The sequence below is a fragment of the Thalassophryne amazonica genome, chromosome 9, assembly GCF_902500255.1.
Source record: "Thalassophryne amazonica chromosome 9, fThaAma1.1, whole genome shotgun sequence".
Lineage (NCBI taxonomy): Eukaryota > Metazoa > Chordata > Actinopteri > Batrachoidiformes > Batrachoididae > Thalassophryne > Thalassophryne amazonica.
Genome location: NC_047111.1, coordinates 856,415 through 880,226, shown reverse-complemented (window position 1 = coordinate 880,226; position 23,812 = coordinate 856,415). Strand labels below are relative to the sequence as shown.

At 45.0% G+C, this 23,812-nt stretch overlaps 1 protein-coding gene across 1 annotated transcript in view; it reads left to right on the top strand.

The window, feature by feature from the left end:
* mcama (melanoma cell adhesion molecule a) overlaps positions 1-23,812 on the top strand; it is a 183,755-nt gene that overhangs the window by 41,287 nt on the left and 118,656 nt on the right. Inside the window, exons 6-7 of the mRNA XM_034178051.1 lie at positions 14,967-15,146; positions 21,508-21,635. Of these exons, the coding sequence (XP_034033942.1) occupies positions 14,967-15,146; positions 21,508-21,635 (308 nt within the window). The remainder of the gene's footprint in view (positions 1-14,966; positions 15,147-21,507; positions 21,636-23,812) is intronic.

Here is a 23,812-nt window from a genome sequence, read left to right as displayed (position 1 = left end):
CCCAGACAAATCTAGAAATCCATTTATCCCAGAACTCATATTGTGTTTCTGGGATCTGGTATGGAATAGCTTGAAAAAGGTATAACAATCTTGGTAGGATATTCATCATTATCACCTTAATTCGTGTGCCCAAATCCATGTTAAAAGCAGACCATCGCCTAAAGTCCTTCTGGATTTTATCATTAATCTGGCTGTAGTTAATTTTGAAGACACTGTCGAGTTTTGTTATTACGACCCCAATATATTTTGTTGTTTTAGCATTCCATTTAATTCAATATTTTACAGTAAGTTCTGGTGTAGGAGAATAATTTAGTGACAAAATTTGTGTCTGTTAGATTTAATTTATACCCTGAAATATTGTCCAAAATCTTCCAAAATTGTCATTAATTGAGGAAAAGTCCTGTCAGGGTCCTGAAGATATAGAATAACACCATCTCCAAAAAGCCCAATGATGTGTTCCTGTTGTCCTACATTAATACCTTTTAAATGTTTGTTCTGTGGGCAGCACGGTAGCTTAGTGGTTAGCACTGTTGCCTCACAGCGAGAAGGTCTTGGTTTCAATTCCCGTGGTCTTTCTGTGTGGAGTTTGCATGTTCTCCCCGTGTTTGCGTGGGTTTCCTCCGGGTGCTCCGGTTTCCTCCCACTTCCAACGACATGCAGGTTAGGTGGATTGGAATCTTTAAATTGTCCGTAGGTGTGTGTGGGTGTGTCTGTGTTTGTCTGTTTGTGTGTACCCCACCTAGCGCTCTATGGCTGCTGGGATAGGCTCCAGCCCTCCACGACCCTTAACTGGACTAAGCGGTAGATGATGAATGAATGTTTGTTCTGTCTAATTGCCTATGCCAGGGGTTCAATAAAAATCCCAAACAATTTTGGACTAAGACAGCATCCTTGACGTGTCCCGCGTTTTAAGGTGAATTTATCATTTAAATGACCATTGATTTTAATCCTGGCTGTGGCTTCCTGATACATTGTTCTGATATATTGTATTATTTGCTTATTAAACCCTAATCTCTCCAACACCAGATATAAAAATTCCCAATTGACGCAATCAAAGACCTTTTCTGCATCAAGGCTAACCAAGACAGCACTCGAGTCCTGTTTTTGAATCTGATCTATTATATGCAAGGTGCTCCTTATATTATCATGGGTCTGCCTCCCTTGAATGAACCCTGACTGGTCTTTGTCAATCAGATCAGATATAAACATTCCTAGTCTTTTTGAAATAATTGAGGTGAATATTTTATAGTCCACATTTAGAATGGAAATAGCTCTATGATTCACAATGCTCTCTATTTCTCCCCTCCTTTAGAATAATTTAAGTTATGGCCTCCCTCCATGAGGGGGGCAGTTTTCCCTCTGTAAGTATTAAATTAAATGATTTTAGGAGCAGAGGACTTAACTCTTCTCTGTATAGTTTATACCATTCACTGGGGTAACCATCACTACCTGGCATCTTGTTTGGCTTTAACCTAGTGATTGCTTCATCTAGTTCTTTTTTAGTGATGTCTGAGGTCAAAATTTTGTTTTGTGCTTCACCTATCGATGGTAGGTCCAAGTAATCCAGGAATTGTTTCATCATCCACTTTTCTCTTACTGGGGCTTGTGAATATAAATTTTTATAAAAATGTTTGAACATTTTTTCTATTTCTTCATGTTCATACACTAATTGTTTATTGTACGGGTCTCTAATTTTATGTATTGTGCTAGAGGCTTGTATCCTCAGCCGTCTTGCTAGATATTTAGTTGCTCTGGAGCCTGATTCATAATAGGTTTGTTTTGTAAGCCTTAATTTTTTCTCTACAGTATGTCATCACTAGGAATGTCGTCTGTTGTCTCGTTATTGTCATTTGTTGTAAAATTTCTCCATCCCCTTTAACTTTATGTTGCTGTTCTAGTAACCTTAATTCTTTAACTAAATTATCATAGTTTTGATGTTTGATCCTTTTTAGGTATTTAGCTCTTGATATTAATCTGCCCCTCATAACTGCTTTATCTGTGACCCACATTATGGTAGCATCCATGGGGCTGTTTTCATTCTCTTTAATACAACTTTTGATTTCTTTTTTAACCTCCTTTTGATTGTTTAGCATACCTATATTTAATTTCCACTGTGTTTTTTATTCTCGCATTTAAATGAATTTGATATAACGCACTGTGATCAGAGAGATCAGTCACTCCGATACTGCAACTCTTGAGTCTATGTCTGTCAGTTTTATTCATAAAAATATAGTCTATTCTAGAATAGACACCATGAGGTGCCGAATAGTGAGTGTAATCTCTGTCACTGGGGTGAAGCTCTCCAGACATCGAACAGCCCAAGTTGTGTTATTGTAGTGTTGACTTGTCTGGATAGATGGGTTTTATTCCTCTTTTTGTTTGTGGTATCAAGCTTGTCATTTCAAATCATATTAAAGTCCCCTGCGCAAATTAGGACCCCCTTATTTTCCAAAGTTAATATTTCAAACAGTGCCTTTATAAAAAAAAGATATCACTATTGGGAGGTACATAAACATTTACTAGGGTAACTGTATTATCTATTTTACCTTTTACAATTATGTATCGCCCCTCTTTATCCTTAATTTCTTTAATTAATTCAAAGTTAACATAATTTCAGATCAATATGGCCACTCCTCTTTTAGGGCCTTTCTTAAAGCTACTAGAAAATGTGTTTTTATATCCAAGCTTCTTTAGTTTGTCCTGCTCTTGCTGAGAAAGGTGTGTTTCTTGTAAGTATATCACCTGGATTTTTTCTTTTCTCATCTTAGCCAGTATTTTCCCCCTCTTAATTGCGCTATTTAAACCATTAACATTTAAGGCTGCAATATTTACCATATTATCTTGTGTCATTAGAATGGACAAAAAATAAAATCAGTAGCCCCACCCACACTGTAAAAACAAAAACAATTGAACAGTACTGAACAAAAAATACAACTGGACTCCAAAAGGTGGAAGGATCTCCTGTCCTTCCACCCATTTGATCCCATTGGAGGACCAAGGGAAAAACCTCTTGTCAAAAGAGGGCCCTAACTTGGTACTGACTTCCATGTCAAACATGGGAGTCACACGTGTCCAACGTATAAACTTAAAACTAAGCAAGCACACAGAGCCTGAGCAGCCTAGTTTGTGCATATATTGGGTCTTAATGTTAGTAACTATTTACCCTTGAGATACCTGAATTTTCTTTACTTTTCTACCTCACCATCATTGGACCGAGGGTTTTTGGAAGTTTTGTAACTTTTCCTTAGCTTGTTGTGCTGCTGTTGCATTGTTCCTCCGCATCACCTCCGCACGCTGTCATCCCATCGCTGCGTCGAGTCGTGCCTCCGGTGCTGCATCAGGTGTGGGCGGCACGGCGGGATCTTGCGTCTCCCCCATGAGACCGCGTCTCTTCAGCTCTGCGTAGACCTCACTCACGTTGCTATAGGAACGGACTCCCGTATCCCAGTGAATCCTCATATTGGTGAACGGTATCTGGAATCTCTTAGCAACGTACTCTTTTCTCTTTTGGACAATCTCCATCACGTAGTCATGGTCAAATGACAGCGTTTTATTTCCCTGTTGTATTTTCTTCTTCCACAACTCTGTCAGGACCCTCTCCTTAATAACATATTCCAGAAAGGTCACAATGATTGGTCTCGGCTGGTGTCCAACGGCGGGTCTCTGTGCCAGCGAGCGGTGTGCACGTTGAATTTGCAGCGCTGTGCCCTCCGGTAGATTAAGCTTGCGTTGAAGCAGGTTTTCCACAAACTTTGACAGACTCACCCTCTTCCCCTTCACTAACTCCGTAAATATGGATGTTATTCCTCCGCGACCTGGACTCCAAATCCGTGAGCTTGTCTTGTAGGGTTTTTTTTGCTGTTTCAGTAAAGGAATCAGCAAGTCATTTGCTTCCTGAGCCCAATTTTCCAGCTTCTCCACCCGTGCTTCCATCTCGCTCACTTTTGCACCCTGTAGGTGCTGCTCAGCGTAGAGTGAAGTGAGCCTGTGGTTCATCTCTTCTTTAAAGCTTTAATACTTTTCATTCACGTCTCTTCTTAGGGCTTCATCAAATGCACTGAAATCCCCTTCATCTTGTTTTCAGGCCTCGTATCTCCTCCATGATGCTCTTCAAACACATGCTAATGTTCATGTTAGCATGTTCTGTGTTTTCCTCTAGCTCAGAAGCTAACTCACCGTCGGCTTCACCCTCCGATTTTTTAGACTGATTATTTCGGCCGTCAAGACCCTTTTGTTTCAGGACCCTTTGTTTTGTCTCTTCCCACTCATAGCAACTTGTTTATTTCCAAATCTTCAAAGTTTGAGTTTTAGGGGAAGTTCTGCTTTCGGCTTTCAGGAGCTCCAAAGCTTTGCACCCGACCTCGCCATGGTGTAACTGGAAGTCCCTCTCTATTTTCTTTTTGAAGTAATCAAAGAAATCTTGTGCTGTAAAAGGAGAGGGTGGTTGTCCATGAATAAGTGTTGCCACCGTGTCAAACAAGAACTTTGAGTTATGGTTGTTTTTGTTGATCAAATCAGAGTAATACAGCCGCTTTGTAGCCAGTGCCTGCTTATAGTCTAAGATAGCATCACGCCACGCGAGGTGGAATAGGCCTATTTCTAATTTTGAACTACGCCATTTCCGTTTGAGACCTCTAGCCTTAGGGTCACGCAAGTAATCAGTGAACCAAGGTGACTGCGTTTGTTTTTTTGGGGGGGGCGTGGTTTTAATAAAGGTGGCGTAATCATGTCGACTGCAGTTTTGAACGCTGAGTTTAAGCTGTCCACTGATTGGGCATTTTCCAAATGTGAAGCTAAGACATCAGGCAGTCTAGCTTTGAGTTCAGTTGTAGTTGAGTTGATGCGTCACCGCAGTGATAAATTTAGTTGTTCCACTAAACGCGGCAGAAAAACTGTAAACCTAATAAGTGAGTGATCAGAGACCACTGATGCAGGAGGCCTGTCATCAGTATTTGTGACAGCAATACCACATGTGAGAACCAAATCCAGGGTATTTCCACTATTGTGCATTGAATCATGAATGCATTGCTGGAATCCTAATGCATCCACAGTTTATATAAATGATTTGCAGTGGGCATCAAACGGCTTATTTATATGAATGTTGAAGTCACCAATAATCAGAATGTTATCTGCACTAGTTGACAAGTTAGAGATAAATTCACCAAATTCATTGAAGAATTCAGGGTATGGGCCAGATGGCCTATTTACAGTGAAAAAGTAATGCAGCTGACTTTTATTCTTGTGATTTTGGCAATACATAGCATCATGGTCAGAGCAGAGAATCAGATGCTCAAATTAATTATATTTGTGACCCCCATCAGTGTCAGGAACTGTGATGACATGGCATGACAGGAAGGCAGACACAAATGCAGACTCATAGCTCCGAGTTGGGAAGTAGAAAAAGGTTTAATCACAAAACTGGCTGAGGTCGATACACTGGGTGACAAACAGGCATGCAGAGGTACAGACGGTCGTGAGGCGAGTAACGAGCAGAGTTCGCATGGGCAAACAGGTGTATTGAGGGGGCAAAAACGGAGTCAAAAACAAGCAGGGTTCAAGCACAGAGAAGCAGGTCAACTGGCTCAGACAGAAGGCAGGGTCAAAACAGGCAAGGGTCATACACGGCAAGAAAACAGGCTATGGCAGTTTTCTTGTGAAATGGCGTAGTTCATGAGGCTTGGAACGAGGCAGTATGCATAACAAACTAGCAGAGAACTGTGGAAGAGTGCAAAAGATAATCCTCAAAACCTAACGTGATAACACAGAATGACCAAAATAAAAAGCAGAGACTAAACTAGAACAGAACTTAACATGGCTGAAGTATAACAGATAATATAACCAAGACTAATAGTGTAAGAAACAGAATCTAAACACTCAGGGCTGGACAGAAGGAAAAAAGAGAGGGAAACGGACAACAACTGGGGGATAAATGATTCTGGGCAGTGTCCAGGGCCAAAGCATGACAATGAATAATAAACTAAACTAGATTTATAAATAAGAGCAACACCCCTGCCTTGCTTTGCATCACGAGGGGTGTGACTAAATGTGTACGCTAATGGGCAGGCCTCATTTCAGGGGAGGACAGCTGTAGGTTTAAGCCAGGTTTCACATTACCAAATCATATCTAAGTGATGATCCATAATTAGATCATTAATCAGCAATGAGTTTGAGGACAGTGATCTTATGTTAATAAGACTAAGGACCTCAGTGGGGTCAACAGTTGGACTGTTTTGATTTGGGAGTGGTTCCAGAGTAACATACATTGGCTTGCAAAAGTATTCAGCTCCTTGGTATTTCACACATTTTAATTTGTTTTTGACATTTCAAATACAAAATGTAAGTCAGGCTTATCAATATAAAATTTCTAAATTATCTTCCTTAGACTCAAACTGAAAGTAAATCTCTACAACTTGATATAAATTAATTAAAAATATAAAAGCCAAGATCTAAACTGGAACAAAGATCAACAAGTGGCCGAAGTGTAACACATAATCCTCAAAACCTAACGTGATGACACAGAATGACTAAAAGAACAGAACTACTACTAGAACAGAACCTAAGGTGGCTGAAGTATAACAGATAATATAACCAAGACTAATAGTGGAAGAAACCGAATATAAACACTCAGGGCCGGACAGAAGGACAAAGAGGGAAAGAGACGAAGATTGGGGGATAAAACCTGATTCTGGGCAGGTTTAGGGCCAAAGTATAACAGCGCCCCCCACCAAGGCAGCCAATACCGGAGGCTGCACCCCCCCCCCCCCCCAAAACCCCAAGAGGGACAACCCCGCACACAAATGACTATGGCTGGGAAAGAGGGGGAACAGAGGTGGGAAATAAGACCTCAGAGACCTGGCAGGGACCCACAGAAACTGCCCACAGCCTAGGGGAGAGGGAGCGAGCGGTCACCATAACAGAAAGGGACGTACAGGTGGGTGATGGAGGAGCATGCAGTGGCTAGCCAGGGTGGGTGATGGAGGAGTATGCAGTGGCTAGCCAGGGTATCAGGCAGGTGAGCACCGACAGGGTCCAGGGCAGGACCATGTGGATGGACACGGCCAGAAACTGAGGCAAGGGGCCTATCAGGAGGATCACCAAAAACCGAAGCAGTGAGACCTGGAGGACTAGGAGCAGAAGCAGAATCAGCCAAGAACCATAGTACCTCAAACACTAAGAAAAACTTAAGCAGAAAAAAAAAAAACCCAGCAAGAGAATAAACACAAAAAAAAAAAAAACAGTCAATGAACATAATAAAACAGGCCAGACGAAAATAAAACAGACAAGCAAACAAAACTCAAACCCTGACAGTACCCCCCAGCCAACTCTGGATGGCCCAGGGGAACCAGGATGGAACCAGCATGGAATTTGCAGATAAGACTGGGATCCAGCACAAAGTGGGAGGGAATCCACGACTGCTACTCTGGGCCATAACCGTCCCAATCGACTAGATACTATAACCATGACGGCGAGAGTCCAGGAGCCACACGGTAAACGCTGGGCCACCATCCACATACCGGGCAGGCGGTGGGGGAATGGCTGGCGTATGAAGCGTTTTAACGGACTGGCTTAAGATGACTGACATGAAAAGTGGGATGAACGTGCATGGACCTGGGGAGACGGAGACGAACAGAAACAGGTTTAATGACTTCCGACACCGGAAAGGGACCAATGTACCTGGGAGCTAATTTCTTGGGCTGCCCTCTGAGCGTAAAGTGATGCATGGAAAGCCAACCTTTTTGTCCGGGAGTGTACAGCGGCAGCTGATCAGCATTAGTCTTGTAGGATAACGAAGAGCATAACAAAGCCTTTTTCACCCACTCCCAGTTTCGTTGGCAATGGACGATGAGGCTGAGAGCTGAGGGAACAGAAGAGTGGAGATTAACAGAGGGAAAACAGAAGGCTGATGACCATACACTACATAGAAAGGGGAAAAGCCAGAGGATGCAGAGGGTAAGCTATTATGCACAAGTTCCATCCAGGGGAGTTGTGCTGTCCATGTTTTGAGGGGAGAAACCAGAGACGTTTCTCTAGTTCCTGATTTAGGCGTTCTGTCTGCCCATTGGCCTGTGGATGGTAGCCTGAGGTGTGACCCCAAGGAGACGCAGAACTCCCTCCAAAAATGAGACAATTTGTGGTCCCCAGTCAGACACAATATCTTGTGGTAACCTGTGCAGTTACTTCAGCTGTTTCTCTTGCTGACAGAAGGCTTAGTAAGGGTATAAAATGAACCATCCTGGATAAGCAATTGACAACAGTCAAAACTACTGTGTGGCCCTCAGAGGGTGGAAAACCAGTTACAAAGAGCCCGCAGGCAGGTGGGTTAAATGATTTAGGCATAGTGTAGCATGGCCCAAGCAGAGGGTCACCCCTTTGAGTCTGGTTTGCTTGAGGTTTCTTCCTCAGAGGGAGTTTTTCCCTTACCACTGTTGCTCTGGGGGTTGGTAAGGTTAGACCTTGCTTGTGTGAAGCACCTTGAGTCAATTTTGTTGTGACTTGGCACTATATAAATGAAAATAAATTGAAAATTCACAAACCTGACAGGCATTAACATACTCCGTAACATCTTTGGTTAGCCCTGGCCACCAGAATCTTTGCTGTACCACAAACAAGGGCTTTTTAATCCCAGGGTGACAGAACAAATGGCTCTCATGGCACCAGCAGATCACCCCCACCCCTGTGAGACACCGGAATGAAGAGTGTACCACATGGACAACCAGCAGGAAGCGGTTCATTCCCCACTGCCGATTTAATTTTAGACTCAATGTCCCAGGTTAACACTGATACGAAACATGATGCAGGTAAGATGGTCCTCGGATCCGCCGGTACGTCAACCGAGTCCCCCTGAAGAGACAATGCATCCGGTTTACCGTTCTTTGTGCTCAGACGGTAAGACAACGTGAAGTTGAACTGGCTGAAGAATATGGCCCATCTGGTCTGGCGGGAGTTGAGACGTTTAGCTGTGCGCAGGTACTCAAGGTTTTTGTGGTCAGTATAGACAGTGAATGGAATTTGTGCCCCCTCCAGCCAGTGCTGCCACTCCTCCAAGGCTACTTTAACCGCCAACAACTCGCTGTCTCTGATGCCATAATTGTGCTCTGCAGCGGTCAGCTTCTTTGACAAGACGACACATAGATGCAGTCAATATCAATGATTTTTCTGAGACAGGACCACTCCTACCCTCACATTAGAGGCATCGACTACAACCACAAACTGATGAGTGGGGTCAGGAAGGAGCAACACGGAGGCCACGGTAAAACAATGTTTTTGCACCCTGAATGCTTCGTTGCACTCCAGCGTCCAGATGAACAGAGGGAGAGATGAGGTGACAGCATGTAGAGGAACCACGACCGTACTAAAGCGACATATGAATTTACAATAAAAGTTTGCAAAACCCAGGAGTCATTGTACTTCTTTGCGAGAAGTAGGAAGAGCCCAGCACTGGCAGAACCTTCTCCGGATCCATATTTATTTCCCCCTCTGTGATAGCAAAGCTCAGAAAGGACACCGTGGGTCTTGTGGAATTCACACTTCTCGGCTTTTACAAAAAGATCATTTTGCAGTAACGTTTGATGTACCGTACATACATGTTGGGTATGAGCTGCCAGATCAGGGGAAAGATTAAGATGTTGTCAAGGTAAACGAAGACAAAGTTCTGTAGGAACTCCCGCAACACATCATTGACCAAATTCTGAAATACTTTTGGTGCGTTCATGAGTCCAATAGCATGACCAGATACTCAATGTCCAGAAGGCGTATGAAAGGCCATTTTCCATTCACCTCCCCGTTTTATCCAGACCAAATGATAAGCATTGCGTAGGTCCAGTTTAGTAAAATTAGGGGTGGGCAAACATAAAAAAACCTTAATCCCATTAACTCAATGACTTCCTGTGATTAATCATGATTAATCGCATGGTATATGTGAAACCCAAAAATGAATTCAAAAGCCGCTTAAAAGCACAGTTTTATTTGAAAATGTAAATTTCAACTGAAACACTAATGAAATCAAATATAAAACCACTGGCAGGTCATTTGTTATCCTGTTTCATATCAAAACAATATTCATGTCCATGATTAAATGTACTAAAATAAATACGTCACAATTGTACACATACCACAATTTGATATGTATACAATTGTGATGTATTTGTTTTAGTATATTTAGATTTTGTTGTGATTTGGATTAAACTGAATTTGAACATTTTATTGAGTCTTAAAGTAAATAAATATGAATTTGGTCACTGGATCCTTAAACTTTGTACATAATGAACTCTACATGGTGAATCCTTGATCTCTGGACATAAATAGGAATAAACAAAATCTGTAGTTTTTGTCTAAAGCATTTCCTTTCAGACATTGGCATGAATGTGTTTCCATATATCTGAGCTGAGCTTAGAGCTGCTGTGCTTCACTTCAGGATGTAATTTGAAAAGAAAATACAGCACGTTTCATTTTGGGAGGAAAAAAAAACATTTTAGTCGATTGTAGTTTGTCTGTATTACATTTGGACAGAGGTGTTATTTTATTTAAAGCGGCGATTCATTTTGAAGTTATTAATTCCGACCGGACTCTGTTTCAGCCGCGCAGCGTTTCGAGCTGTGTGAACGGAACGGAGGACGATTCTCGTTTCTTGACAGCAACAAGACAAGAGTCCCAGTTAGTGACTTTAATCCACACAAAACTGACTGACGATATTTTAATGGCTTTGCGAGGGGTTAAGAAGCGGCTTGCCGTTTCTGAAGAGCAGTGAATCAAAGAACCAACAAGCTACTGGATCGAAGCATTGCTTCAATGGTTCATGGTTTCAAAGTGGAGCCGCGCTGCAGAAATAGTTTATTACAGACCAAACCCTGAATATCCGACTATTTGTACGTCCGTATGACTCTGAAACTCGGAAAAATCCGTATAATTTACGGACTATAGGTTGACATGACAACCATGAAGCTGTGTTCACCACGGGGACACATTCGGCTATTCGAGATTATTCAAGATTTTTTTTTTACCGATGACAAACAATGTGTAAAAGATCCGGGCCTGATCCTGTAGAACTTTGTACCGAAAATGTCCATTCAAAAGTTCGGTGTCTTTCTGCATTTTGTTTTGTTGTGCATTGCATAGCCTGTACTTTTCTCGATCCTCGTGTCGTTTTCTGTGTGAACTCAGCTATCAGCAGGAAGCAGCAGCATAAGCTCGCCCCCGACTGACGCTTTCAAAATAAAAGGCAACGAGCAACAGTCATAAAAGGCCAAAAAAAAAAAAAAAAACGCAGCGTTAAGGGGAGGAACAAAATTGTCGGCGATAATGACCTCAATAATTAACGCAACGTTAGCGCGTTAATGTTGCCCAGCCCTAAGTAAAATCTTTGGCTCCTTCTAACAACTCAAATGTGGAAGAGATAAGCGGCAGCGGATAACGGTTCTTTACTCTGATGTTTAAACCGCAGTAATCAATGCAGGGATGCAGAGACTTATCTTTTCAAGAAAGAAGTACCCTGCCCCTGTGGGCGAGATCAAAGCCACTGCAAGCGACTCTTGAATGCACTCATTCATCTTGTTGTGTTCAGGATGAGACAGAGAATAAAGCTTTTCCTGTGGTGGACTTGCACTGGAGAATAGCTCAATACTGCAGTCATATTCTCAATGAGACAGTGGTAAGCTCCTCCTACCCCTCTAAATGGAGTGCACATCTAGATTCCCTCCATTTGAAGGGGTTTGTAGCCCTCTGCGTATCCCTCTGCCTTGCTCCAGAAAGAGAATTGGGATACCCCTCTGTCTCTCGTGTCCGTGCAAAATGGAGGGAAAGGGGGAAGGGGAAGGGCCCAGGGGTAGAATTGAGATTCAGCCTTAGACTCACCCGTAACTCCGGCCTCGACTGCACAGTGGCACCCCTGGCCTGACAATTAGAAATCAAATGTCCTGATTGTTTACAGTAGTAGCAGAGCCCGTCCTCACGCTCAGTTGGAGACAGACATGTGCGCCCCAGCTGCATGGGCTCTTCGGCGCTGTGCAGAGATGAGTCAGTCCGTGTGAGAGTGGAGGAGGAAGAGTGACTCAGAGGCATGTCCAACTGGCGATCCGGTTAATGACTCCTTCTGCGAGGTCAGTCCAGCAGGTGTCATTCGGTAAAGGCTGGCCAGTGTGATGAGCTAGTCCTGGATGTTGGCTGGTAGCCCCTGGAAAAAGACGTCAAGCGCGGCCGGATTCCATTCACTTATTGGCACCAGGATACGGAAGTCTATGGCGTAGTCAGTGACTCGGCGGCTGCCCTGCTTAAGCCTCATGAAGGAGCGCACTGCTTCGCGTCCAGGAGTAGTGTGCTGAAACACCTGTTCGAGAGCTGTGGTGAGGCAGGAAGTAAAGCACAGGTGGAGGATTGCCGACCTCATTCTGCTGTCGCCCATGCTGCAGCACGACCAGACAGGTGAGTTATCATATATCCTGTCTTTGTCCGGTCGGACAGAAACATAAATGACATTAACTTGAAGTGTAACTCACACTGTATAATAAACAGTCTGACATCATTGGTTTCACCTGAGAAGCGTTCTGGTTGCAACAACTGGTTGCAGACCACAGGAGCAAGTACGGAAGCTGGTGAGGCTGCTGACGGCCCCGGTGGAGGTACACTGTAAATACCACTGGCCATGTCCGATGTCACCTGAGGATTCAGTCTAGACAATAGTTGGCTCATTTGTGCACTTACTGACATCATGAAGGAATCCTGGTGTTTAGTTAGCCAGAACTAAGCACAGTGAACTGGTCTTGCTGTGCAAGCTGCCAACTATGTTGACGTACCACCAACTGGAATGGGTCTGGGCCTGCTGCATCCATCATTGGCCAGATTGATCTGACAGGCATGTTTGTCAAAGACGTTTGAACACAAATGAGGCTCACACAAACAACTCTGGTTGGAAAAAGGCTTTAGTGATGAGGATAGCAGTGGTCGGTACACAAAAAGGCAGTCTGAAAAACACAGCAGAAGTACAAGAATCAGGCTGATCAGGCTTTGGTGAGGTCGGAAAAAATGGGTAGGAGGTCCAGAAACACAACTGAGGCAGGCAGGACTATGGAACACGAGAACAAGAGCTGGAATAAAGGCAAGAGACGCATCATCTGGTGAGGAACAAACGCACCCAGCGAGCTTATATAACGCCATGTGATGAGCTGCAAATTAGCTGCAAATTCTGGTGGTGGAAAGCACCAGAACAAAGGTGTGGCCAGAGAGAGAAATGCCCACCACCAAGAAGCCAGGGACAGAAGAGAGGGACAGATAGACCCAAGCAGAGAAAAACCCAGGAAGAGAATAAACACAGAAAACCAATGAATCAATGAAATGATAAAACAGACCAGATGAAAATAAAACAGACAAGCAAACAAAAGTCAAACCCTGACAAAGGCTCTGGGTGTGAAGGGATTGTCTTGGATGAGACATCTCTTCAATATTGTGTTGAGGTCTGGAAAAGTGCCTAAGGAGTGACAAACTGGGGTGGTGGTCCCCATATTTAAAAAAGGGGACCAGACAGTGTGTGTCAATTACAGGGGCATCACACTACTCAGACCAGACAGGTAAAGTCTACTTCAGGGTGCTGGAAAGGAGGGTTCAGCTGATAGTTGTACACCTCTGAGTAAGGAGGAACAATGTGGTTCTGTCCTGGTTGTCAAACAACTGACCAGCTCTTCACTCTCACAAGGATCCTGGAGGGTGCCTGGGAGTATGCCTATCCAGTCTACATGTGTTTTGTGGACTCAGAAAGCGTATGATCGGGTAACCCCAGGAGATATTGTGGGAGGTGCTGCGGGAGTATGGAGTGAGGAGGGTCCCTTCTCAGGGCCATCAAATCTCTGTACTCACAAAGCAAGAGCAGTGGTTGGGTGCTTGGCAGTAAGTTACTCATTCCAATGGGTGTTGGCCTCCATCAGGGCTGTGCCTTGTCACCAATCCTGCTTGTGATATATTCATAGAGGTGTAGTTGGGGGGAGGAGGGTTTCTGGTTTGGTGGGCTCGAGATCTCATCACTCCTTTTTGCAGATGATGTGGTCCTGTTGGCTTCATTGGCCTGTGACCTCCAATAAGTCACTGGATCGGTTCACGGTGTGAAGCGGCTTGGATGAGGATCCGCACTTCTAAATCTGAGGCCATGGTTCTCAGCAGGAAACTGATGGATTGCCTACTCTGGGTAAGGAATGAGGTTTTGCCCCAAGTGAAGGAGTTCAGTACTTCAGGGTCTTGTTCACGAGTGAGGGGACAAAGGAGCACGAGATTGGCGGGAGAATCATCGCAGTAAAGGAGCTGAGCCAAAAGGCGAAGCTCTCGATCTATGGTCAGTCTTCGTTCCTACTCTCACCTATGGTCATGAGGGTTGGGTCATGACCGAAAGAGCTAGGTCGTGGGTACATGCGGCTGAAATGGGCTTCCTTAGGAACATTGCTGGTGTGTCTCCCTTAGAGATAGGGTGACAAGCTCTGTCATCTGTGGAGAGCTCAGAGTAGACCTGCTGCTTCTTTGTGTTGAAAGGAGCCAGCTAAGGTGGTTTGGGCATCTGGTAAGGATAACCCCTGGGCGCCTCCCTAGGGAGGTGTTTCAGGCACGCCATCTGGGAAGGGACGTCTGGAAGACCCAGGACTAGGTGGAGAGATTATATCTCCACACTGGCCTGGTAACGCCTCAGGATCCCCAGTCAGAGGTGGTCAGTGTCCTGTAAAGGGAAGTCTGGGGTCCCCTGCTGGAGCTATTGCCCGGGTGAACCGATCCTGGATAAGTGGTTGAAGATGAGTGAGTGAGTGATGAGTGCTTAATGAATAGTCCAAACCCATAATTTCTTTTCCACATATCCATCTGTGACCTCTAAAATATGTTTCTCAGAATATAAGTTTACATAAATATCAGTCCTCTTTCTTTCTGTTTGTGTTCCTTGATTGTGTCTTTAATAATTACATAATTGTGTATCTGCAATGTGTTTTTTCATGTACTAGATGTGAATGTGTTGATCTTGGTGACCCGGGAGTCCAGTGGCTTCTACTCAGTCCAGAGCACACTGGAGTACATGGTTGAAAAGGAGGACAAGGATGCTATTTTCTCCTGTGAGGTCAGCTTTTTTGTCCCCGGAGCCATCAAGACAGTTGAATCAAATGGCATCAACATCACAGTTCACTGTAAGTTAACCTCAACCTATTTGACACTGACTGTACTGTCAAGTTTGTGTGGGTTTCTTTAATTTGTTGGACAAAAAAAAAAAAAAAAAAAAAGTATAAAATTGTTAATCACTGTATTGTTTTGTGGTGTCCCCTCCCAGATAGTGCAACCCTTTTTATTGATGTTATTACAGTATATGAAAAAGCAGCCAGTCTGCTCTATGTAACACCCCTGTCCCACTTTGACGATTTAGCCATCGTATGCCAACATATGAAAAATACACAGAATATGCTGGCATATGTAAAATCAGTTCTGGGTAAGTTGTGTGTACGTTAAGAGCACGTTGAAGCACGCTGATATTGATATACGTGTTAATACAGCGAGTACGCCGAAAAATTTTGGCCATGCACAATATTTTCAACACATGCCAGCACACGACTTGTACATCTTGCATACGCAGGATGTAACTTATTATCTTACTATAACATATATATATTAACTTGTTATAACTTAATATCCCCCACACTCTGGTGATTCCCCTCCGTACTTGTTATAACTTAATATCCCCCACACTCTGGTGATTCCCCTCCGTACTTGTTATAACTTAATATCCCCCACACTCTGGTGATTCCCCTCCGTACTTGTTATAACTTAATATCCCCCACACTCTGGTGATTCCCCTCCGTACTTGTTATAACTTAATATCCCCCACACTCTGGTGATTCCCCTCCGTACTTGTTATAACTTAATATCCCCCACACTCTGGTGATTCCCCTCCGTACTTGTTATAACTTAATATCCCCCACACTCTGGTGATTCCCCTCCGTACTTGTTATAACTTAATATCCCCCACACTCTGGTGATTCCCCTCCGTACTTGTTATAACTTAATATTCCCCACACTCTGGTGATTCCCCTCCGTACTTGTTATAACTTAATATTCCCCACACTCTGGTGATTCCCCTCCGTACTTGTTATAACTTAATATTCCCCACACTCTGGTGATTCCCCTCCGTGTTTGTTATTCCTCACGCTCTCTGGTGATTCCCCTCCGTGTTTGTTATTCCTCACGCTCTCTGGTGATTCCCCTCCGTGTTTGTTATTCCTCACGCTCTCTGGTGATTCCCCTCCGTGTTTGTTATTCCTCACGCTCTCTGGTGATTCCCCTCCGTGTTTGTTATTCCTCACGCTCTCTGGTGATTCCCCTCCGTGTTTGTTATTCCTCACGCTCTCTGGTGATTCCCCTCCGTGTTTGTTATTCCTCACGCTCTCTGGTGATTCCCCTCCGTGTTTGTTGTTCCTCACACTCGCTGGTGATTCCCCTCTAGGGCCTGTCACAGTGGCGTATTCGAGAGCTGCTCATTGCAGTGTTGTTTCATTTAAATACGCATGAAATACACGGGTGATTCTTAGACTACGGGCACTTATGTCCTTTGATCATATTGTATGAAAAACAGAAAAAAAGGGGAAATTTCACACTTTTATAGTTATCTTTACAATGAAAGTGTGTTAAGAAATTTGTTCTAGTAGTCTATGATGACTTTTTCACCTTTTTTCAGCATCATTATATGCTAATATTGCCGTTTTGTGCTTGTCCCACACCCAGACTTTTGATCTTCAATGATAAAAATGAATGGTAAAGAAACGTTTTTTCTAATGTTTTAAAATATCTCTGAATAAAATATCAGTAAAATAGTCAAAACAATCTCCGCCGCTTGTACTCGCGATCTCGTTCTTTCAGTCATGAGCCAAATCTCATGACCATAGGTGAGGATCGGAACGTAGACCGATCGGTAAATCGAGAGCTTTGCCCCCCTACTCAGCTCTCTCTTCACCACGACGGTCCGATACAGCGACCGCATCACTGCAGATGCTGCACCGATCCATCTATCGATCTCGCATTCCATCCATCCCTCACTCGTGAACAAGACCCCGAGATACTTAAACTCCTCCACTTGAGGCAATGACACTCCACGGACCTGAAGAGGGCAAAGCACCTTTTTCCGATTGAGAACCATGGCCCTGAATTTGGAGGTGCTGATTTTCATCCCGGACGCTTCACACTCAGCTGTAAACCACCCCATTGCACGCTGAAGGTCCTGATTTGACGACGCCAATAGAACCACATCGTCCGCAAACAGCAGAGATGAGATTCTTTGGTTCCCAAACCAGACCCCCTCTACACCCTGGCTGCGCCTAGAAATTCTGTCCATAAAAATAATGAACAGAACGGATGACAAAGGGCAGCCCTGGCGGAGGCCAACGTGCACTGGAAACAGGTTTGACTTATTACCGGCAATGCGAACCAAGCTCCTGCTGCGGTTGTACAGGTACCGGATAGCCCTTAGCAAAGGACCCCGGACCCCGTACTCCCGGAGCACTCCCCACAGGTTGCCCCGAGGGACACAGTTGAACGCCTTCTCCAGATCCACAAAACACATGTGGACTGGTTGGGCGAACTCCCATGAACCCTCGAGCACCCGATGGAGCACATAGAGCTGGTCCAGTGTGCCACGACCAGGACGAAAACCACACTGCTCCTCCTGAATCCGAGGTTCGGCCATCGGTTGAATTCTCCTCTCCAGTACTCTGGAATAGACCTTACTGGGGAGGTTGAGGAGTGTGATCCCCCTATAGTTGGAACACACCCTCCGGTCCCCCTTCTTAAACAGAGGGACCACCACCCCAGTCTGCCAATCCAGAGGCACTGTCCCCGATCGCCACGTGATGTTGCAGAGGCGTGTCAGCCAAGACAGTCCCACAACATCCAGAGACTTAAGGTACTCAGGACGGATTTCATCCACCCCAGGAGCCTTGCCACCGAGGAGCTTTCTAACCACCTTGGTGACTTTGGCCTGGGTAATAGATGAGTCCGCCTCTGAGTCCCCAGTTTCTGCTTCCTCTTCAGAAGACATGATGATGGGATTGAGGAGATCCTCGAAGTACTCCTTCCACCGCCCGACAACATCCCCAGTCAGGGTCAACAGCTCCCCACCCGCACCATAAACAGTGCTGGTGGAGAGCTGCTTCCGCCTCCTGAGGCATCGGACGGTTTGTCAGAATCTCTTCGAGGACGACCGATAGTCCTCCTCCATAGCCTCCCTGAAGTCCTCCCAGACCCGAGTTTTTGCCTCTGCGACCGCACGTGCTGCGGCATGCTTGGCCTGCCGGTACCTGTCAGCTGCCTCAGGGGTCCCACCTACCAACAAAGATAAGTAGGACTCCTCCTACAGCTTGACGGCATCCCTTACTTCCGGTGTCCACCACCGGGTTCGGGGATTGCCGCCGCGACAGGCACCAGAGACCTTGCGACCACAGCTACGAGCGGCCACAGACAATGGAGGTGGAGAACATGGTCCACTCGGATTCCATGTCTCCAACCTACCCCAGGATCTGGGATTAGCTCTCCCGGAGGTGGGAGTTGAAGACCTCGCTGACAGAGGGTTCCGCCAGTCGTTCCCAGTAGACCCTCACGATACGTTTGTGCCTGCCAGGTCTGACCGGCTTCCCCCCCTCCCAGCGGATCCAACTCACCACCAGGTGGTGATCGGTCGACAGCTCTGCCCCTCTCTTCACTCGAGTGTCTGAGACACGTGGCTGAAGGTCAGATGATACGACTACAAAGTCGATCGACCTCCGGCTCAGGGTGTCCTGGTGCCACGTGCACTTTTGGACACCCTTGTGCTCGAACATGGTGTTCGTGATGGACAAACTGTGACTAGCACAGAAGTCCAACAACTGAACACCACTCGGGTTCAGATCGGGGAGGCCGTGCTTCCCGATCACAACCCTCCACCCACGTGGGCGTTGAAATCCCCCAGGAGAACAGTGGAGTCCCCAGTCGGCACACCATCTAGTACCCCTCCCAGGGACTCCAGGAAGGTCGGGTACTCTGCACTGTGTTATGTGTCGACGCGGGTTGAGGAGCGGACCTGCGTCAGACAGGACCCAGCGCTAAAAATAACCAGAAAGCGGTTCCAAACAAACTATTATTCACCTGTGCTTAAAAGTGTAAAAACATAAAAACAACGTCCCTCTGGTGGAGTGATTCGTGGCTCGCTCTCCAGCGCCCGCAAGGATTAAAGCCGGCGCTCCTGGACTTCCTACCACCGCCAAACACCCCCCAGGTGGACACGACAAACTGATTCTCTGTGAAGCAAAGAGAAGGTGAGGTAAGTCAACAGATACAACTATATCTTCCAATAAACACACGCTATCAGCAACACACTCAGGTCAGTGTCCTTTTTTTACTTTATGCAAATGAGCAGCTTCTCACAACAAGTGGAGGATCACTTATCCTTCACGCCACAGCAGTGAGAAGCAAACTGCACAATTCTCTTCACAATTCCAGTATACTGTGTAACAAAACACCAAGTTACTATCAACAATTACTTAAACACTTAATTACCTTTAGTGTGTGCTGACAGCATGTGTCCTCACCCCTCCCTGCTTCACGGGCTCGATGTGTCAAAACCCAGGCGCGGTCCTCAGCGTCTCACAAACGAACGTCACAAGGTCGTGTTCCCGGCAGTTCTGCTCAAATCACACATGACTTAAATGCAGAACGCCATCCAATTATCTGCTTCAGCTGCAAGTCGTCCAGGTTGCACGTGAGCACCAATCACAGGTGCTTTCCATGATGTTGATGAGGGTGAAGACTTCAGCCAGCACCTTCTTCAGACAAATCAGCCCTCATGCCACCTGGAGAGCAAAGAAAAGAAAACCAAAACATCCAGCCACGCCCCCCCAACACACTGCTGCTCAGCCTGTAGGCCGAGACAACGGTGAGAGAGCTGTCACCGAACCGAAGGCGTAGGGACGCGACCCTCTCGTTCACCAGAGTGAACTCCAACACATGGCGACTGAGCTGGGGAGCAATAAGCAATGCGACCCCAGCTCTCCGCCTCTCCCCATGGGCAGCGCCAGAAAAATGAAGCGTCCAGCCCCTTTCCAGGAGTTGGGTACCAGAGCCCAAGCTGTGCGTGGAGGTGAGCCCGACTATCTCTAGTCTGTATCTCAACCTCTTTCACAAGTTCAGGCTCCTTCCCCCCTAGCAAGGTGACATTCCACGTCCCAACAGCCAGGGGCTGTGCGCATGGACAGGGCCACCTGCCCTCAACAGCCACCCAATCCTCTCTGCACCTGACCCCATGGCCCCCTCTGCAGGTGGTGAACCCACAGGAGGGCGGGCCCACGTTGCTCTTTTGGGCTGAACCCGGCAGGGCCCCATGGGCTAAGGCCCGACCACCAGGCGCTCATGCGCGAGCCCCAACCCCAGGCCTGGCTCCAGGGTGGGGCCCCGGCTCCGCCATACCGGGCGACGTCTCGGTCCTTTATTTTTTACTTGTCATGGAGGTTCTGAACTGCCCTTAGTCTGACCCGTCACCTAGGACCTGTTTGCCTTGGGAGACCCTACAGGGAGCACAAAGCCCCTGACAACATAGCTCCTAGGATCATCCGGGTACAGCGTAGATGATACGCTGTAATGAGCAGCTCTACGAATACGCCACTGTGACAGGGGCTTCTGTGTTTGTTATTCGTCATGCTCGCCGGTGATTCCCCTCCGTGTTTGTTATTCTTCACACAACTGTCTTGTGTTTTTCTGATGCACTCTTATTTTACCTTTATCAGTTATATCAGGACCTGCACAACTTAAAGAAACCAGACTGGAGTGAGATAGGCCCTTTAAGTTAGACATGCATTTTATTTTATTTAATAAATGACAACAAGGAAGGAAGGATTTGTTTCTGCTGTGGAACCACCGTTTTCCTGAAATTGCTGCGCTGCTCCATGACAATAGACTTTGAGCTGACACACGTAAATATAACAGTAAGCAAACACTAAAAATAATTTTAAAAATAAAGCACATTAGCCATGTGCAGCTACATGAAAATCGTCACCATTCCAGTGCTACAGGAACTGTTTGTGCCCGTAAAAAAAACAAAACAAAAAACAGATGATGGTGGAATACATTCTGATTTTTTTTTTGTGTATATGCTGTAGGGAGAATTGAGTTCACCCTGAATCCATCAAACATTTAGCTTAACACTGTTCAAGCTCCCTTTTTTGTTGCCACAGCAGATGCATGTTGATTTGGCCCAAGTTTTGTGTGATTTGAACAAGGAACCTTCTGCACTGAAACTGAGAAAAATAACTATTTGGCCTCTACAAAACTTCAAAACCGTTCAGATTTCAAAATCTAGTCCTTTACAAGAATCTGTAATGATAGATTCTTTTTGCAGTTTGTTAATTGAAGTCGATTTACCAGTGGTAGTTTGAGGGGAAATCAAACCATGTCTGATGTCCAAATGTCTGGCCACCAAAAGTGACTTTACCAGGCACCTGAATAAGTCTGTTTAATTAGATGTGTGTGTCGCTCCAGACCCTACCACTATGGTTGAGCTGTGGAAAGATTCACCGCAGGGCTTGGTCAAAGAGGGGGATACTGTGGAGCTGCGTTGCCAGGGTGATGGCAATCCCCCACCACCTTTCCTTTTCAACAAAGAACCAGTAAGAGTGAAACACCTTTCCTCTTTCTTAAAGTCCACAGAAGACATGTAGTGAATGTTATTCAAATTCAGAGCAGACAGGGCACCAATGAAACCTGAGCACAGTCTGACCCGGCAGGGAGTACTGGACTGGGAACTACAGTACTTGGAGTCACAGTTGCACATCCTTTTTGACAGCACAGAAAACAAACAAGGTGGTCTCAGTGGTTCCTGGCACTCAGGGCATTTTGTTAATTACCACATTTTATGCTGTGAACAAAGAAAGAAACAAATGCATTTCTTAAGAGACAACCAAGTCTTTTCAGAGAGTTTTGGCCATCATTCTGTGCTACAGCAGTTTACTCACCATATCACCAAAGTTAGAAATTCGGTGATATGGTTTCAAATGTATCACTGCTTTACCTGGCCTGTTAGTGAAAAACAGAGAATGGTGCGTTCACAAGAGATACAAGAAACACAGCACATGCAGAGTCCACAGTGAGATGACCAGGGTCAAAACACTTTGCAATCATAGCAAGTAGACAACTCAAGCACCGGACAAGAATAAAAAAAAAATGCCCAAGATGCAAACAATTGAACAAGTAGCGGACAAAAAAAACAAAAAAAAAAACGCACAGTGAGTTCAGACTTGATGTGCAGCTCAACCTCAGACGTGAGACTTGACTTGGACTCATGGGTTGAGATTCATGAACATCGGTGGTTGGTGAATCCACCAACAATAATGGTGGACGGACCCTGTTGATTCAGACGCAGACAACCGTAACAAGCAGCGGACAGGACTCAAAAAAAACCAAACCCACGAAGCAGACAACCGTAACAAGCAGCAGACAGGACTCAAAAAAACCCCAAACCCACGAAGCAGACAACCGTAACTAGCAGCAGACAGGACTAAAAAAAAAAACCAAACCCACGAAGCAGACAACCGTAACAAGCAGCAGACAGGACTCAAAAAACCCAAATGCACTGTGACTTCAGACTTGATCTGCAGCTCAACCTCAAAGACCTGAGACTTGACTTGGACTCATGGGTTGAGATTCATGAACATCGGTGGTTGGTGAATCCGCCAACAATAATGGTGAACGGACCCTGTTGATTCAGAAACGGCCGCACATGAGACTCAGTGATAAAGTCAGCCGAGTGGGATGGAAGCCGACATCAAAGTTTTGCGAGGTAAATTTATTGTTCAGTCCCATGTACAGTAAAACTCACCTAAACCATCATCGTATAAGCCAGATATTCACAGTCACCGGACAAAAAAGTCCCAAAGTTTTTGTATTGTTTTCCATGTAATAAACAGTATTTTGTACAATGGATTTTTTGCACACAGATAAAATGTTCCAGCCGATCGCAATGTATTTCCATAAAAACCCCAAGCAGTCTGGACGTGCACAGTAACAGAGGTACAAATTAAAGTTCAGCTCTGACACTCAATTTCACTGGTCTAAATGCTTCTGAAATGAAGATCGTCAAACTTTACTAATTGTGGGCCACAGAGAATGAAAATGTTTAAACTGTTGATTGGCTGTAGTTTTAATAACTGCTACTATTGTGCTACTAAGGATTAATATATAACCCTTTTGCTGATTATTAAAAGTATTACAAAAAGAGAACAGGTGAAATATACAGTCAGAGAAACAAAAAGACCTATGTTTGATTTTTCATGAAAAATCTATTGTTCACGCAATATAATTATGTTGACGCAAAATGTAAAACCTTGTATATCTTGGAAACAACAACAATTAGCCATAGCAACATTCCAAAATCCATAATAGCACATTTTATTTCGGAAGCAGACAACTTCTAAATATTTGTAGACCAAGTTTTCAGGAAAGTGGCATCAGAGTCATTTCTGTAATTAAAAGCCTGACCATTTATTTTTTCAAACTGTGTTCAAACTGAGACCCACAGCCTGATGTGCACCTGTTAAATCAGACAAAAGGCTGACACTTCCGCTTTCAATCCTTCGTCTCCCATCATATTATAACAGTGCGCATGCTGATTAAAAATAGATCAGAAAAGTCAATCACAAGGAAATTGTTCAGCTTACCTTTGATTTGGTGATGACTGTCGAAAGAAAAGACTGAGGGACAAATTAGTCCAGAATAAAGCAGAATTTTCTCAAATTAGTTATCAGCTAGGTATACCACACTGGTAAAAGCAGATCAGACAAAAATGATT